The 15813-nt window shown below is 49.0% G+C and overlaps 2 protein-coding genes across 2 annotated transcripts in view; both read right to left on the bottom strand.

Moving 5' to 3' along the window:
- Positions 1-15813, bottom strand: part of LOC134983116 (zinc finger protein OZF-like) — a 294499-nt gene that overhangs the window by 167772 nt on the left and 110914 nt on the right. The gene's annotated exons all lie outside the window — the stretch shown is intronic.
- Positions 1-15813, bottom strand: part of LOC134983132 (gastrula zinc finger protein XlCGF66.1-like) — a 71143-nt gene that overhangs the window by 48940 nt on the left and 6390 nt on the right. The window contains exons 2-4 of the mRNA XM_063948865.1: positions 2635-2824; positions 1905-2028; positions 1686-1783 (exon numbers count right to left, since the gene is read on the bottom strand). Coding sequence (XP_063804935.1) covers positions 1686-1783; positions 1905-2028; positions 2635-2700 — 288 coding nt within the window. The 5' untranslated portion in view covers positions 2701-2824. The remainder of the gene's footprint in view (positions 1-1685; positions 1784-1904; positions 2029-2634; positions 2825-15813) is intronic.

The raw sequence follows: 15813 nt of genomic DNA, 5'->3' as shown, positions 1-15813 counted from the left end.
GAATCCGTGTCGGTATCAGTGTCAATTATTTGGGAAAGGGGACGTTTTTGAGACCCCAACAGGCTCTGTGACCCAGCCCAATCCGTGGATTGACCCCCAGCTTTTTCCCTGAACTCTGCCAGGTCCAGTCTCTTATGTAATGAGGCCACACTTGCATTTAACATATGCCACATGTCCATCCATTCATGAGCCGGCGTTGCCGACGGAGACACACCACTCATTCGCTCCACCTTCTCCTTGGATGAGCCTTCCGCCTCAGACATGCCGACACGCACGTACCAACACCCCCACACACACAGGGATATATCTATAAGGGGTCAATTCCCCAACAAGGCCCTTTGGAGAGACAGAGAGAGAGAATGCCAGCACACACTCAGCGCCTACAGATACTGGAAAATAACCCTGATAGCGCTTTTATTACCAATCAATGTGTAATACACTCACTGCGCCTTGAAAATGACCCCCCCCCCCCTCTTTTCCAGTCTGTCACCGAGTTCAGCAGGGGAGAGTCCGGGGAGCCAGCTTCTCTGCAGCGTTTTGTGGAAAAAAATGGCGCTGTTAGTGCTGAGGAATCAAGCTCTGCCCGCTCCAGCGGCGGGCTTCGGTCCCACTTCAACATCTAAAAAATGGCGGGGGATTTCTTCATTTACTGCCTCCGCAGCCTAATGCCTCCCGATATACCATTCCCTACGTTTATTGCTGCCCAGGGCGCCCCCCCTGCGCCCTGCACCCATCAGTGCCTGTACTGTGTGTGTAGTGTGTGGGAGCAATGGCGTGCAGCGTTTCCACTGCGCGCTTACCTCAACGAAGATCTGAAGTCTTCTTTTCTTCTTATACTCACCAGGCTTCTATCTTCTGGCTCTGCGAGGAGGACGGCGGCGCGGCTCCGGGATGAACGGCGGGGTGAAACCAGCGTTCCGACTCCCTCTGGAGCTAATGGTGTCCAGTAGCCTAAGAAGCAGAGCCTATCACTTAAGTAGGTCTGCTTCTCTCTCCTCAGTCCCACGATGCAGGGAGCCTGTTGCCAGCAGTGCTCCCTGAAAATAAAAAACCGAACAAAATTATTTTATCAGAGAAACTCAGTAGAGCTCCCCTATAGTGCACCTATTCTCCTCTGGGCACACCGTACTGAAAGTTCTTTATAGTGCCCATGTCTCCTGCAGAGCCCGTCTATACACCATGGTCCTTACAGTGTCCCCAGCATCATCTAGGACGTAAGAGAAAATTATTTTATTAATTTATGATCTTATTTCATTTAGTTTTTTATTTGTATTTGATATTGTGATTACTTTGTCGCCTTTAATCATTCCTCTTTCATTGTTATGTGGAAGTTTACACACATGCCAAACAGCACTGTCTGAAAATAACAAACAGAAAAAATAAATGTAGAAAACTCTTCAGAAGCTCTCCAAAGCGTGACCGGCTCCTCTGGGCACATTTTCTAAACTGAGTCTGGTAGGAGGGGCATAGAGGGAGGAGCCAGTACAGACTATTGATTTCTTAAAGTGCCCAGTATCCTTTAGGACGCAAGAGAAAAACAATATACTATAATGACACATTTGCATACAGTCAGATTAAACTGAGGTGAAAAAGTATAACATCAGTGTATAAGACACACAGCTCCTCTACAGATCATATATTGTGTGGTCTGTTGGTATATTGGGGAGACCCTAAATCCCACCTACCTGATCCTCCTGTGGGATCATGTGATTCTCCTCTGTACAATCCTGGGAATACAGAGGATGGGGACATCTCTCTGGGGTATATCTGTTACTGGCCCCATCTGTAGGAGACACACAGTGACTGAGTACAGTGTATATATGTGATTATCAGATGATGTGTGTGTATATAGGAGGCCCCCATATATACTCTCCCCTGTACAATACATGACAGTCTCCTCTTACCCAGTGATGTGAGTGGCCGGTGATTCTCCATCATCACGTCCTTGTACAGACTCCTGTGTTCCTCTATATACTCCCCTTCCTGCATGGAGACATAGACAGTGACATCCTCACACCTTATAGGAACCTGACAAACACAATGATACAGTCATCACCCAGACACATCCCCTGGTGTTACTGTATAATGCCCCATTCCCAGCAGTCACCTCTCCAGTCATCACCCAGACACATCCCCTGGTGTTACTGTATAATGTCCCATTCCCAGCAGTCACCTCTCCAGTCATCACCCAGACACATCCCCTGGTGTTACTGTATAATGTCCCATTCCCAGCAGTCACCTCTCCAATCATCACTCGTACACATTCCCTGGTGTTACTGTATAATGTCCCATTCCCAGCAGTCACCTCTCCTGTCATCACCCAGACACATCCCCTGGTGTTACTGTATAATGTCCCATTCCCGGCAGACACCTCTCCAGTCACCACCGGACACATCCCCTGGTGTTACTGTATAATGCCCCATACCCAGCAGTCACCTCTCCAGTCATCACCCAGACACATCCCCTGGTGTTACTGTATAATGTCCCATTCCCAGCAGTCACCTCTCTAGTCATCACCCAGACATAACCCCTGGTATTACTGTATAATGTCCCATTCCCAGCAGTCACCTCTCCAGTCACCACCCAGACACATCCCCTGGTGTTACTGTATAATGTCCCATTCCCAGCAGTCACCTCTCCAGTCAGCAGCTGGGTGATCTTATTGGTAAGTTCCAGGATCTTCTGGTCATTATGTCTCATGTATCAGTGAGTGAGTTGGAGGCACCGAGATGGGGCTCTGGGTTTTGCTCAGTCCTCCTGACACAATGTGACGGCTGCTGGTTGTCTCACACTCACCAGATGTCTTCTTCACTACTGTGTAACCCTGCAAAATGGGGGAGACATCAATATCACTGTAAATACTGCCAGATCCCCTTACCTCCCCAGTTATGTCTGTGGCCGGAGACCCCCCTCAGCCACGTGTCCCGGGGCCGCGGCGCTGAAGGGGTTAACCCTCAGCTGCCCAGCGCCATTTTAATGGACGAATTGGTGCTTGGTGTCATGTTCTGTAAAAGCATGTTTAGTTATGTGTTTTAACATGTGATATGTAGTGCTCTGTGTACAATTGTAGGATTGCATGTTTAAATGTATTTATATTTAAGATGTGGTCACATGTATTTTACAGGGAAACATGCACTTACTATATATGACTGAATAAGGATCCCCTATCTTCTGTGACTAGGAAATGGGATGCTAATTGCCCTCTCCTAGCAGATCAGGTGAATAACAAAAACCTTTTGATGCTGGACAGGGCACAGCCGGTAATGGCTGGGCGTGTGAGTTCCTTAGACAAAGACGCTAATCACACGGTATGTTTTCTTACTCCATATGTAAAGTGGTATGGATTGGTATGGGTTTGGAACCTATATTTATTTATGTAGCTGGTTTGAGTGATATACGAATCCTGAATGGTATTTGCAGGAAGGAGGAACATTTGTTTGGGAAATACAAATACAAACCGTATTTTGAAGCTATGTGATAGATGTATCAAAATCAAATTGTAAACTACCAGGTGGTAAGGAATGGAGTTTAAATGACACCAAACTTTGTCTGCGTGACAGGAAGGAGGAAATTGCTTAATGCCCTTATAGCTTTTTAAAATGTAATCTATTTATTTATATTAAAGTTATTTAGATTACAGGATCTGAGCCTGAAAAGGTTTTTGAGATGGAAATGGCAGTACTGTGAGAGGTAATAGATGTGTGGTTTGAAGGAGAGGGAGGAGTCAACGATTACTCCAATACAGCGCACTTGGGGGCTAGAGGAGACAGTAGTGCCATCAATAGATAATTAAATTGTGGGAGGTGAAGTTATGCAGGAGGGAGGGAAGATGATCAGCTCAGTGTTAGACATAAGTTTAAGAAAGCGCTGGGACATTCAGGAAGAGATAGCAGAGAGACAGCTGGAGATACGAGGACAGCTGGGGGAGAGATCCAGGGAGGAAAGGTAGATTTGAGTATCATTAGCGTAGAGATGATAGTGTAAGTCTTGTAAGTCAAGAGCTAAAGAGCTCACCTAAAGAGGATGTGTAGAGAGAGAAAAGGAGAGGTCCAGAATAGAACCTCGGGGACACTGACTGCTAGAGGAAGTGGGGAGAGTTGGAGTCATAAGAAAAGACAAAAGGAACCATCAGAAAAGTAGGAGGACAGCCAGGAGAGAGCAGTATCATGCAGACCAAGGGAGTAAAGTAATTGCAGGAAAGGGTGATCCACAGTGTCAAATGCAGCACAGAGGTCTAAGAGAATAGGTAGAGAGTAGTGACCACTGGATTTAGTAGCAAAGAGGTCATTGCAGACTTTTGTGAGGGCAGTTTGAGTGGCGTGGAGAGGACGGAAACAAGACTGGAATGGGTCAAGTAGTAAATTGGCGGAAAGACAGGCAGTAACGTGGTTGAAGACAATATGCTCAAGGAGTTTGGAGACAAAAGGGAGGCGAGAGATGGGTTTTAGTTGGAGAGATTGGTTGGATCAAGGGTAGATTTTTAAGGATAGGGGAGACAAGTGCATGCTTGAAGGCAGAAGGGACAGTGCCTGATGAGAGTGAGAGATTTAGTAGATGGGCAAGATAGGGAGGTGGCAGAGGGTGAGGACTGCATGAGGACCATGACTTCCTTTCTAGATACAGTGAAGAAAGATGTCAGAGTTGGTAGGAGGGAAGGGGGGGTCGGGAAAAGGAGGAGGGGGGTTGCTCAGGTTCTGATGGGATGTTATGCCCTGACGAATGGAGTCAATTTTGGAAGTGAAGTAGGTGGCAAAGTCAAGAGCAGAAAGTGAAGAGGGGCATTAAGGCGGTGTGGGCAGAAGAGTGAGATGACCGTGGCAAAGAGGAGCCAAGGGTTTGAGGATTGGGAGGAGATGAGGTTTTTGAAGTAAGATTGTTTAAAGAAGGTAAAGGCAGCAAAGGAGGATGAGAGCATAAATTTGTAGTAGAGGAAGTCCTCCACTGTAGCTAAGCGGTACGTGAGCATTTTTGCTGATATCTTGTGCATTTGGTGTGCCAGGGCTGAGATGTCGATCTGCAAGGGTGAATAGTGGTTGGAGGTGCGACAGAGTCAAGAGCAGAGGTAAGGCATGCATTGTATAGGGATGTAGCTTCTTCTGGACAGGAAAGAGAGAGAATAGGAAAGAGGAGAGAGTCAAACAGGGAGGACAAGGAAGTGGTGTCAATAGCCTCAATGTTATGCTTAGTGATGGTAGCCTTAGGAGGTAGAGATGGAGAAGCAGATAGAGATTGGTTAAAAGTGATGTCACTGTGACGCTCCCAGATCCCCTCACCTCCTCAGTCATGTCCCTGTATTATTACTATAGATATAAGTGACGTCACAGTGACACTCCCAGGAGTCTGATATACATTTGCTTCATACTGCTCCAATTATCATCCGTTACAAATGCCAGGGATATTATGGTCTCTGCTTTAATATATCCTAGAATTTGAGCAATATTTTCAATCCCCACAATAACATATAATACAATTAATAATAATAACGACACTAAAGGCTGCACCCCAGTATAAAAATAATAACAGATGTATTTAAAAGCAGGACACCTCAGACCATTCCATCTGTATCATAGGACATTACCACCACTCCCAATGTATAATAATAAAACCAGGACACCACAAGCTGCTGTCCTTGTATAATAATAACAACCGTACACAAAAACCTGCGGGTGTAGTACGGCTGACCGGCGGCCTCCTGACCGCCGGTCGGCTTACCGACGCCGGGAGGGACGAGTGCGGGGAGGGACGAGTGCAGCAAGCCCCTTGCGGGCTCGCTGCGCTCGCCACGCTGCTGGCTAGGTGGTGATCTGCGGTCGCCACGGGTTCTATTCCCACTCTATGGGTGTCAAGGACACCCACGAGTGGAAATAGTCCCTGTTGGTCGGCATGCCGGCCATCGGGACAGTGACCCGTCGGGCTGGTGGAGGAGGTCATGTGACTGTCGGTCAGCTGACCGGCGGTCACATGAATACCACCCAAAACCTGCTCCCCCTGTATAACGTTAATAACAGGACACCCTATTCTGCTCTCCGTTAATAGTAATAATAATAAAATGACACCACAGGCTGCTCCCCTGCAAAAAAATAATAATAGGGCACAACAGGCTACTCCCCCTGTATAATAATAACAGGACACCACAGGCCGCTCCCTCTGTATGATAATAACAGGACACCACAGGCTGCTCCTACTGTATAATAATAATAACAACAACAAGACACCACAAGCCTCTCCCTCTGTATAATAATAATAGTAATGACAACAACAACAACAACAACAACAACAACAACAGGACACCACAGGCTGCTCCCCCTGTATAATAATAATAATAATAATATTACTACACCAGAGGCTGCTCCTCCTGTATAATAATAATAATAATAATAATAATAATAATAATAACCACCACCAGACACTACAGGCCGCTCCTCATGTATAATAACAACAACAACCCGACACTACAGGCCACTCCTCATGTAAAATGAAAAAGACAAGACGCCACAGGCTGCTCCTCCTGTATAATAATAATAACAACAACAACAACAACAAGACACCACAAGCCTCTCCCTCTGTATAATAATATTAGTAATGACAACAACAACAGGACACCACAGGCTGCTCCCCCTGTATTATTATAATAATAATAATAATAATAATAATAATAATAATAAATAAGATTTTACTCACCGGTAAATCTATTTCTCGTAGTCCGTAGTGGATGCTGGGAACTCCGTAAGGACCATGGGGAATAGCGGCTCCGCAGGAGACTGGGCACAACTAAAGAAAGCTTTAGGACTACCTGGTGTGCACTGGCTCCTCCCACTATGACCCTCCTCCAGACCTCAGTTAGGATACTGTGCCCGGAAGAGCTGACACAATAAGGAAGGATTTTGAATCCCGGGTAAGACTCATACCAGCCACACCAATCACACCGTATAACTCGTGATACTATACCCAGTTAACAGTATGAAATATAACTGAGCCTCTCAACAGATGGCTCATAACAATAACCCTTTAGTTAAGCAATAACTATATACAAGTATTGCAGACAATCCGCACTTGGGATGGGCGCCCAGCATTCATTACGGACTACGAGAAATAGATTTACCAGTGAGTAAAATCTTATTTTCTCTGACGTCCTAGTGGATGCTGGGAACTCCGTAAGGACCATGGGGATTATACCAAAGCTCCCAAACGGGCGGGAGAGTGCGGATGACTCTGCAGCACCGAATGAGAGAACTCAAGGTCCTCCTCAGCCAGGGTATTAAATTTGTAAAATTTTGCAAACGTGTTTGACCCTGACCAAGTAGCAGCTCGGCAAAGTTGTAAAGCCGAGACCCCTCGGGCAGCCGCCCAAGAAGAGCCCCCTTCCTCGTGGAATGGGCTTTTACAGATTTAGGATGCAGCAATCCAGCCGCAGAATGCGCAAGCTGAATTGTGCTACAAATCCAGCGAGCAATCGTCTGCTTCGAAGCAGGAGCACCCAGCTTGTTGGGTGCATACAGGATAAATAGCGAGTCAGTTTTCCTGACTCCATCCGTCCTGGAAACCTTAAATTTTCAAGGCCCTGACTACGTCCAGTAACTTGGAATCCTCCAAGTCCCTAGTAGCCGCAGGCACTACGATAGGTTGGTTCAAATGAAACGCTGATACCACCTTAGGGAGAAACTGGGGACGAGTCCTCAATTCTGCCCTATCCATATGGAAAATCAGATAAGGGCTTTTACATGACAAAGCCGCCAATTCTGACACACGCCTGGCCAAAGCCAAGGCCAAAAGCATGACCACTTTCCTTGTGAGATATTTTAGACCCGCGGTTTTAAGTGGCTCAAACCAATTTGACTTTAGGAAACTCAACACCATGTTGAGATCCCAAGGTGCCACTGGAGGCACAAAAAGAGGCTGAATATGCAGCACTCCCTTAACAACAGTCTGAACTTCAAGCAGTGAAGCCAGTTCTTTTTGGAAGAAAATGTACAGAGCCGAAATCTGGACCTTAATGGAAGCCAATTTTAGGCCCATAGTCCCTCCTGACTGTAGGAAGTGCAGAAATCGACCCATATTTCCGCCATATGCGGTAATAATGTTTTGCGGTCACATCTTTCCTAGCCTTAATCAGCGTAGGAATGACTTCCTCCGGAATGCCTTTTTCCTTTAGGTTCCGGTGTTCAAACGGCCATGCCGTCAAACGCAGCCGCGGTAAGTCTTGGAACAGACAGGGCCCCTGCTGCAGCAGGTCCTGTTTGAGCGGCAGAGGCCATTGGTCCTCTGAGATCATTTCTTGAAGTTCTGGGTACCAAGCTCTTCTTGGCCAATCCAGAACCACGAGTATAGTTCTAACTCCTCTCCTTCTTATTATTCTCAGTACCTTGGGTATGAGAGGCAGAGGAGGGAACACATACACCGACTGGTACACCCATGGTGTTAACAGAGCGTCCACAGCTATCGACTGAGGGTCCCTTGACCTGGTGCAATATCTTTTTAGCTTTTTGTTGAGGCGGGACGCTATCATGTCCACCTGTGGCCTTTCCCAATGGTGTACAATCATTTGGAAGACTTCTGGATGAAGTCCCCACTCTCCCGGGTGTAGATCGTGTCTGCTGAGGAAGTCTGCTTCCCAGTTATCGACTCCCGGAATGAACACTGCTGACAGTGCTATCACGTGATTTTCCACCCATAGGAGAATCCTTGTGGCTTCTGCCATCGCCATCCTGCTTCTTGTGCCGCCCTGTCGGTTTACATGGGCGACTGCCGTGATGTTGTCTGATTGGATCAGTACCGGCTGGTTTTGAAGCAGAGGCCTTGCCTGACTCGGGGCATTGTAAATGGCCCTCAGTTCCAGAATATTTATGTGTAGGGAAGTCTCCTGACTTGACCAAAGTCCCTGGAAGTTTCTTCCCTGTGTGACTGCCCCCCAGCCTCAAAGGCTGGCATCCGTGGTCACCAGGACCCAGTCCTGTATGCCGAACCTGCGGCCCTCTTGAAGATGGGCACTCTGCAGCCACCACAGTAGAGATACCCTGGTCCTTGGAGACAGGGTTATCAGCCGATGCATCTGACGATGCGATCGGGACCACTTGTCCAACGGGTCCCACTGAAAAGTTCTTGCATGGAACCTGCCGAATGGGATTGCTTCGTAGGAAGCTACCATTTTTCCCAGGACTCGCGTGCAATGATGCACCGATACCTGTTTCGACTTCAGGAGGTCTCTGACTAGAGATGACAGCTCCTTGGCTTTCTCCTCCGTGAGAAACACTTTTCTTCTGGTCTGTGTCCAGAACCATCCCCAGGAACAGTAGACGTGTCGTAGGAACCAGCTGTGACTTTGGACTGTTTAGAATCCAACCGTGCTGTTGTAGCACTTTCCGAGATAGTGCTACCCCGACTAACAACTGCTCCTTGGACCTCGCCTTTATAAGGAGATCGTCCAAGTACCGGATAATTAAAACTCCCTTTTTTCGAAGGAGTATCATCATTTCGGCCATTACCTTGGTAAACACCCTCGGTGCCGTGTACCGTCCAAACGGCAGTGTCTGGACTTGGTAATGGCAATCCTGTACCACAAATCTGAGGTACTCCTGGTGAGGATGGTAAATGGGGACATGCAGGTAAGCATCCTTGATGTCCAGGGATACCATGTAATCCCCCTCGTCCAGGCTTGCAATAACCGCCCTGAGCGATTCCATCTTGAACTTGAATTTTTTTATGTATGTGTTCAAGGATTTTAAATATAAAATGGGTCACACCGTGCGGTTTCGGTACCCCAAACAGTGTGGAATAGTAACCCCGTCCTTGTTGAAGTAGGGGCACCTTGACTATCACCTGCTGGGAATACAGCTTGTGAATTGCCTCTAGCACAGCCTCCCTGCCTGAGGGAGTTGTCGGCAAGGCAGAATTGAGGAAACGGCGGGGGGGGGGGGTGGGGGGGGGGGAGACATCTCGAATTCCAGCTTGTACCCCTGAGATACTACTTGAAGGAAACAGGGATCCACCTGTGAGCGAGCCCACGGATCGCTGAAATTTTTGAGGCGGTCCCCCACCGTACCTGGCTACGCCTGTGGAGCCCCCGCGTCATGCGGTGGACTCAAGAGGAAGTGGGAGAAGAATTTTGATTCTGGGAACTGGCTGACTGGTGCAGCTTTTTCCTTCTTCCCTTGTCTCTGTGCAGAAAGGAAGCGCCTTTGACCCGCTTGCTTTTCTGAAGCCGAAAGGACTGCACCTGATAATACAGTGCTTTCTTAGTCTGTGAGGAAACCTGAGGTAAAAAAATTTCTTCCCAGCTGTTGCTGTGGGTACGAGGTCCCAGAGACCATCCCCAAATAATTCCTCACCCTTATAAGGCAGAATCTCTATGAGCCTTTTAAAGTCAGCATCACCTGTCCACTGCCAGGTCTCTAATACCCTCCTGACAGAAGGATGCCAGCCGGCAAAATATCCCTCTGTGCATCCCTCATATATAAGACGACGTCTTTAATATGTTCTTATGTTAGCAAACTAGTATCCCTGTTTGACAGGGTCACCGACCACGCTGCAGCAGCACGATCTGCAGGTCTCAGTCTAGTACCTGAGTGTGTAAATACAGACTTCAGGATAGCCTCCTGCTTTTTATCAACAGGTACCTTCAAAGTGGCCGTATCCTAAGACGGCAGTGCCACCTTTTTTGACAACCGTGTGAGCGCCTTATCCACCCTAGGGGATATCTCCCAGCGTAACTTATCCTCTGGTGGGAAAGGGTACGCCATCAGTAACTTTTTAGAAATTACCAGTTTCTTATCGGGGGAACCCACGCTTTTTCACACACTTCATTCACTCATCTGATGGGGGAACAAAACACTGCCTGCTTTTTCTCCCCAAACATAAAACCCATTTTTAGAGGTACTTGGGTTAATGTCAGAAATGTGTAACACATTATTTATTGCCGGGATCAAGTCACGGATGTTCCTAGTGGATTGTGTATATGTCTCAACCTTGTCGACACTGGAGTCAGACTCCGTGTCGACATCTGTGTCTGCCATCTGAGGGAGCGGGCGTTTTTGAGCCCCTGATGGCCTTTGAGACGCCTGGGCAGGCGCGGGCTGAGAAGCCGTCTGTCCCACAGCTGTTACGTCATCCAGCCTTTTATGTAAGGAGTTGACACTGTCGGTTAATACCTTCCACCTATCCATCCACTCTGGTGTCGGCCCCACAGGGGGCGACATCACATTTATCGGCATCTGCTCCGTCACCACATAAGCCTCCTCATCAAACATGTCGACACAGCCGTACCGACACACCGCACACACACAGGGAATGCTCTGACTGAGGACAGGACCCCACAAAGCCCTTTGGGGAGACAGAGAGAGAGTATGCCAGCACACACCAGAGCGCTATATAATGTGGGGATTAACACTATAACTGAGTGAATTTTCCCCAATAGCTGCTTGTATATACAATATTGCACCTAAATTTAGTGCCCCCCCTCTCTTTTTAACCCTTTGAGCCTGAAAACTACAGGGGAGAGCCTGGGGAGCTGTCTTCCAGCTGCACTGTGAAGAGAAAATGGCGCCAGTGTTCTGAGGGAGATAGCTCCGCCCCTTTTTCACTGACTTTTCTCCCGCTTTTTTATGGATTCTGGCAGGGGTATTTATCACATATATAGCCTCTGGGACTATATATTGTGATTATTTTGCCAGCCAAGGTCTTATTATTGCTGCTCAGGGCGCCCCCCCCAGCGCCCTGCACCATCAGTGACCGGAGTGTGAAGTGTGTATGAGGAGCAATGGCGCACAGCTGCAGTGCTGTGCGCTACCTTGGTGAAGACTGATGTCTCCTGCCGCAGATTTTCCGGACCTCTTCTTGCTTCTGGCTCTGTAAGGGGGACGGCGACGCGGCTCCAGGACCGAACACCAAGGACGGGCCTGCGGTCGATCCCTCTGGAGCTAATGGTGTCCAGTAGCCTAAGAAGCCCAAGCTAGCTGCAAGCAGGTAGGTTCGCTTCTTCTCCCCTTAGTCCCTCGGTGCAGGAGCCTGTTGCCAGCAGATCTCACTGTAAAATAAAAAACCTAACATATACTTTCTTTCTAGAAGCTAAGGAGAGCCCCTAGTGTGCATCCAGCTCGGCCGGGCACAAAGATCTAACTGAGGCTTGGAGGAGGGTCATAGTGGGAGGAGCCAGTGCACACCAGGTGACCTAAAGCTTTCTTTAGTTGTGCCCAGTCTCCTGCGGAGCCGCTATTCCCCATGGTCCTTTCGGAGTTCCCAGCATCCACTAGGACGTTAGAGAAAATAATATTACTACACCAGAGGCTGCTCCTCCTGTATAATAATAATAATAATAATAATAATAACTACCACCAGATACTACAGGCCGCTCCTCCTGTATAACAAAAACAACAACAACAACAACAACAACAACCCGACACTACAGGCCACTCCTCATGTAAAATGAAAATGACAAGACGCCACAGGCTGCTCCACCTATGTAGCCCCCTGTATAGTAGGTGTCATGTCACTTACCGGTGCTGTGATGCGCTGGCCTCTAGAGGTCACATCCTCAGCCTGGCAGCATATTCCATGATTGCCTGCAATGTGCAGAGACTCTCTCCAGTGTGTACCCCGCTTGCCATACAGCGTGTACCCAAATATATTCCCCCCACCTCCGGAGTGTGGGCACCGCCATGACACCTGCAGTCAGCTGACTTGGTGCTATCCACTCCTGAGCATTGGAGCACTCACATGACTTGATTCTCCAATCCCTGCTGACCACGGGGTATATACAGAGGCGTAACTAAGGCAGAGCGAGTGGGGCACGTGCCCTGGGCGCCTTGGCAGGCCCAGCAGAGGGGGGCGCCGGCGGCGGCCAGGGCATCATGCCCACCCGCCCCTGTCCCACTGCAATGTGAGGGGAGGAGAGGGCTGCGTCTCTCCTGCCCCTCAATGTGCTCACTGTGTGTCTGTCTCTGGTCTCCAGCGGCGTTAGCCACTCAGAGCTTGCAGACTGGCTCCTGATTGGCCAACAAACCGGCGCCACATTTAAGATAGCCGCCGCCGGAGACCGGACTTCATGAAGCGTTGAGGGGCAGGAGAGGCACTGCGCTCTCCTCCCCACACATAGCAGAGGGCCGGGATCCTGACTGAAGTAAGCGGCGGCGGGGAGGGAGGTCAGGGGTGCATCTGGCCCTGTGGGGCACTGTGCATCTGGCCCTGTGGGGCACTGTGCATCTGGCCCTGTGGGGCACTGTGCATCTGGCCCTGTGGGGCACTGTGCATCTGGCCCTGTGGGGCACTGTGCATCTGGCCCTGTGGGGCACTGTGCATCTGGCCCTGTGGAGCAATACGTATCTGGCCCTGTGGGGCACTGTGGAGCAATACGTATCTGGCCCTGTGGGGCACTGTGGAGCAATACGTATCTGGCACTGTGGGGCAATTGTGTATCTGGCACAGTGTAAAAAGGGGACTCTGCATGCGTACTGTGCAAAACTTGAATGTAGGTGTGCTGAGAGGCGACACAGGGGGTAGGTGATAGTAATGTTGGCATGCCCCATTTTCAGTGGCCACACCCCTTCTGGAGCGTGGCCGTGCCGTGGGGGGGGGGGGGGGGGGCACTCTTTGTCTTGCCCTGGGCTCCGAAAACCCTAGTTACGCCTCTGGGTATATAGCCACAGTTCCTGCTCAGTGTCATTGCCTAGAACAACGCGTCACATCCTGTGAATGAGTGTCTCCTGGCTCCAGTCTCCTGAGACTCTCCTGTGTCAGTGCTCCGTGGAACTACAGGCACCAGCCATCCAGTTCAGTTGCAGCTCCATCTGCATTCTGCTCCAACGTTCACTAGCAGTCTCCTGAAACTCTCCTGTATCAGTGCTCCGTGGAACTACAGGCACCAGCCATCCAGTTTGTCTTCAGCTACACTCTGCTCCTACAACCACTTGCAGTAATAGACTCTCTCTCCAGGTGCTGCATATCATACTCACGTTGAGGTAATTGAGGAGTCAGTAGCCACTGGCACCACAATAGGTTGGTTGATATGAAAAGCCGACACAACCTTCGGAAGAAATTGCTGACGCGTCCTGAGCTCAGCTCTATCTTCATGGAAAATCAAGTAGGGGTTCTTGCAGGACAATGCCCCCAATTCGGACACGCCTAGCAGATGTCAATGCCAATAGTGTGACAGACTTCCAAGTAAGAAACCTGACTTCAACCTCCTGTAGAACCAATCCGATTGCAGGAACTGCAGCACCAGGTTGAGATCCCAAGGTGCCGTAGGAGGCACAAAGGGAGGTTGGATGTGCAGAGCCCCTTTCAAGAAAATCTGAACCTCAGGGAGGGCATCCAATTGTTTCTGAAAGAAAATGGACAAGGCCGAAATCTGGACTTTTATGGAGCTCAAACGCAGTCCCACATCCACTCCTGCTTGCAGGAAGAGGCTATACCATCCAAGTTTGAACTCCCCCGAAGGAAACCTCTTGGATTCACACCAAGACACACCGTTTCCAAATCCGATGGTAATGTCTTGACATTACACCTTTCCTAGCCTGTATCAGGGTAGGAATAACCCTGTTCGGAATGCCGTCAAACGTAGCCATGGTAAGTCTTGATAAGCAAACGGACCCTGTTGCAGAAGGTCCTCTCGAAGAGGAAGAGGCCTCGGATCTTCCAGCAGTAACTCCAGAAGATCCGCGTACCAAGGCCATCTTGGCCAGTCCGGAGCAATGAGGATCACCTGAACTCTTGTTCTTTTGATTAGTTTGAGAATCCTTGGGATGAGTGGAAGCGGAAGGAACACATACACTGACTTGAACACCCACAGAATTACCAGGGCATCCACTGCCACTGCTTCTGGATCCCTCGAACTGGTACAGTACAGTTGAAGCTTCTTGTTGAGGCATGAGGCCCATCATGTCTATTTGAGGTACGCCCCAAAGACTTGTCACCTCTGCGAACACCTCTAGGTCGAGGCCCCACTCTCCCAGATGGAGATCGTGTCTGCTGAAGAAGTCCACTTCCCAGTTGTCCACTCCCTGTCTTTCCGCCCAGGGGATGATTCTTTTTACCTCCGACATTGCAGCTCTGCTCTTCGTTGCGCCTTGTTGGTTTATGTAGGCCACCGTAGTTACATTGTCCGACTGAACCTGAATGGCCTGATCTTTCAGAAGATGTGCTGCTTGTAGAAGACTGTTGTACAAGGCTCTTAGTTCCAGAATGTTTATTAGAAGGATGGATTCCAGACTTGACCACCTTCCCTGGAAGTTTTGCCCTTGAGTGACTGCTCCCCAACCTCAGAGCCTCATAGGAGGCAACCATCTTCCCCAGAAGGCAAATGCACTGATGAACCGATACCCGGGCAGGCTTCAAGACCTCCAGAACCATTGCTTGTATCACCAACGCTTTCTCTTACGGTAGAAACACTCTCTGTACTTCCGTGTCGAGGATCATCCCCAGGAAGGACAGTCTCCTTGTCGGCTCCAAATGAGACTTTGGAAAGTTCAGGATCCATCCATGATCCTGGAGCAGTTCAGTTGTGAGAGCAATGCTCCGTAACAGCTTCTCCCTGGAAGTCACTTTTATCAGCAGGTAGTCCAGATAAGGAATTATGTTCACACCCTAGCATCATCTCCGCCATCACCTTGTTGAACACTCTTGGTGCCATGGAGAGACCAAACGGCAGCGCCTGGAACTGATAGCGACAGTCCAGCAGCGCAAATCTGAGATATCCTGATGAGGCGGCCAGATCGGGATGTGAAGGTACACATCCTTGATATCCAGGGATACCAGGAATTCCCCCTTCCTCCAGACCTGAGATCACCGCTCTCAGAGACTCTATCTTGAATTTGAATTCCCTCA

The sequence above is a fragment of the Pseudophryne corroboree genome (genome assembly GCF_028390025.1).
Source record: "Pseudophryne corroboree isolate aPseCor3 chromosome 3 unlocalized genomic scaffold, aPseCor3.hap2 SUPER_3_unloc_1, whole genome shotgun sequence".
Classification (NCBI taxonomy): Eukaryota; Metazoa; Chordata; class Amphibia; order Anura; family Myobatrachidae; genus Pseudophryne; species Pseudophryne corroboree.
The sequence above is the reverse complement of the archived record's forward strand: the minus strand, read 5'-3'. Positions and strand labels throughout refer to the sequence as shown.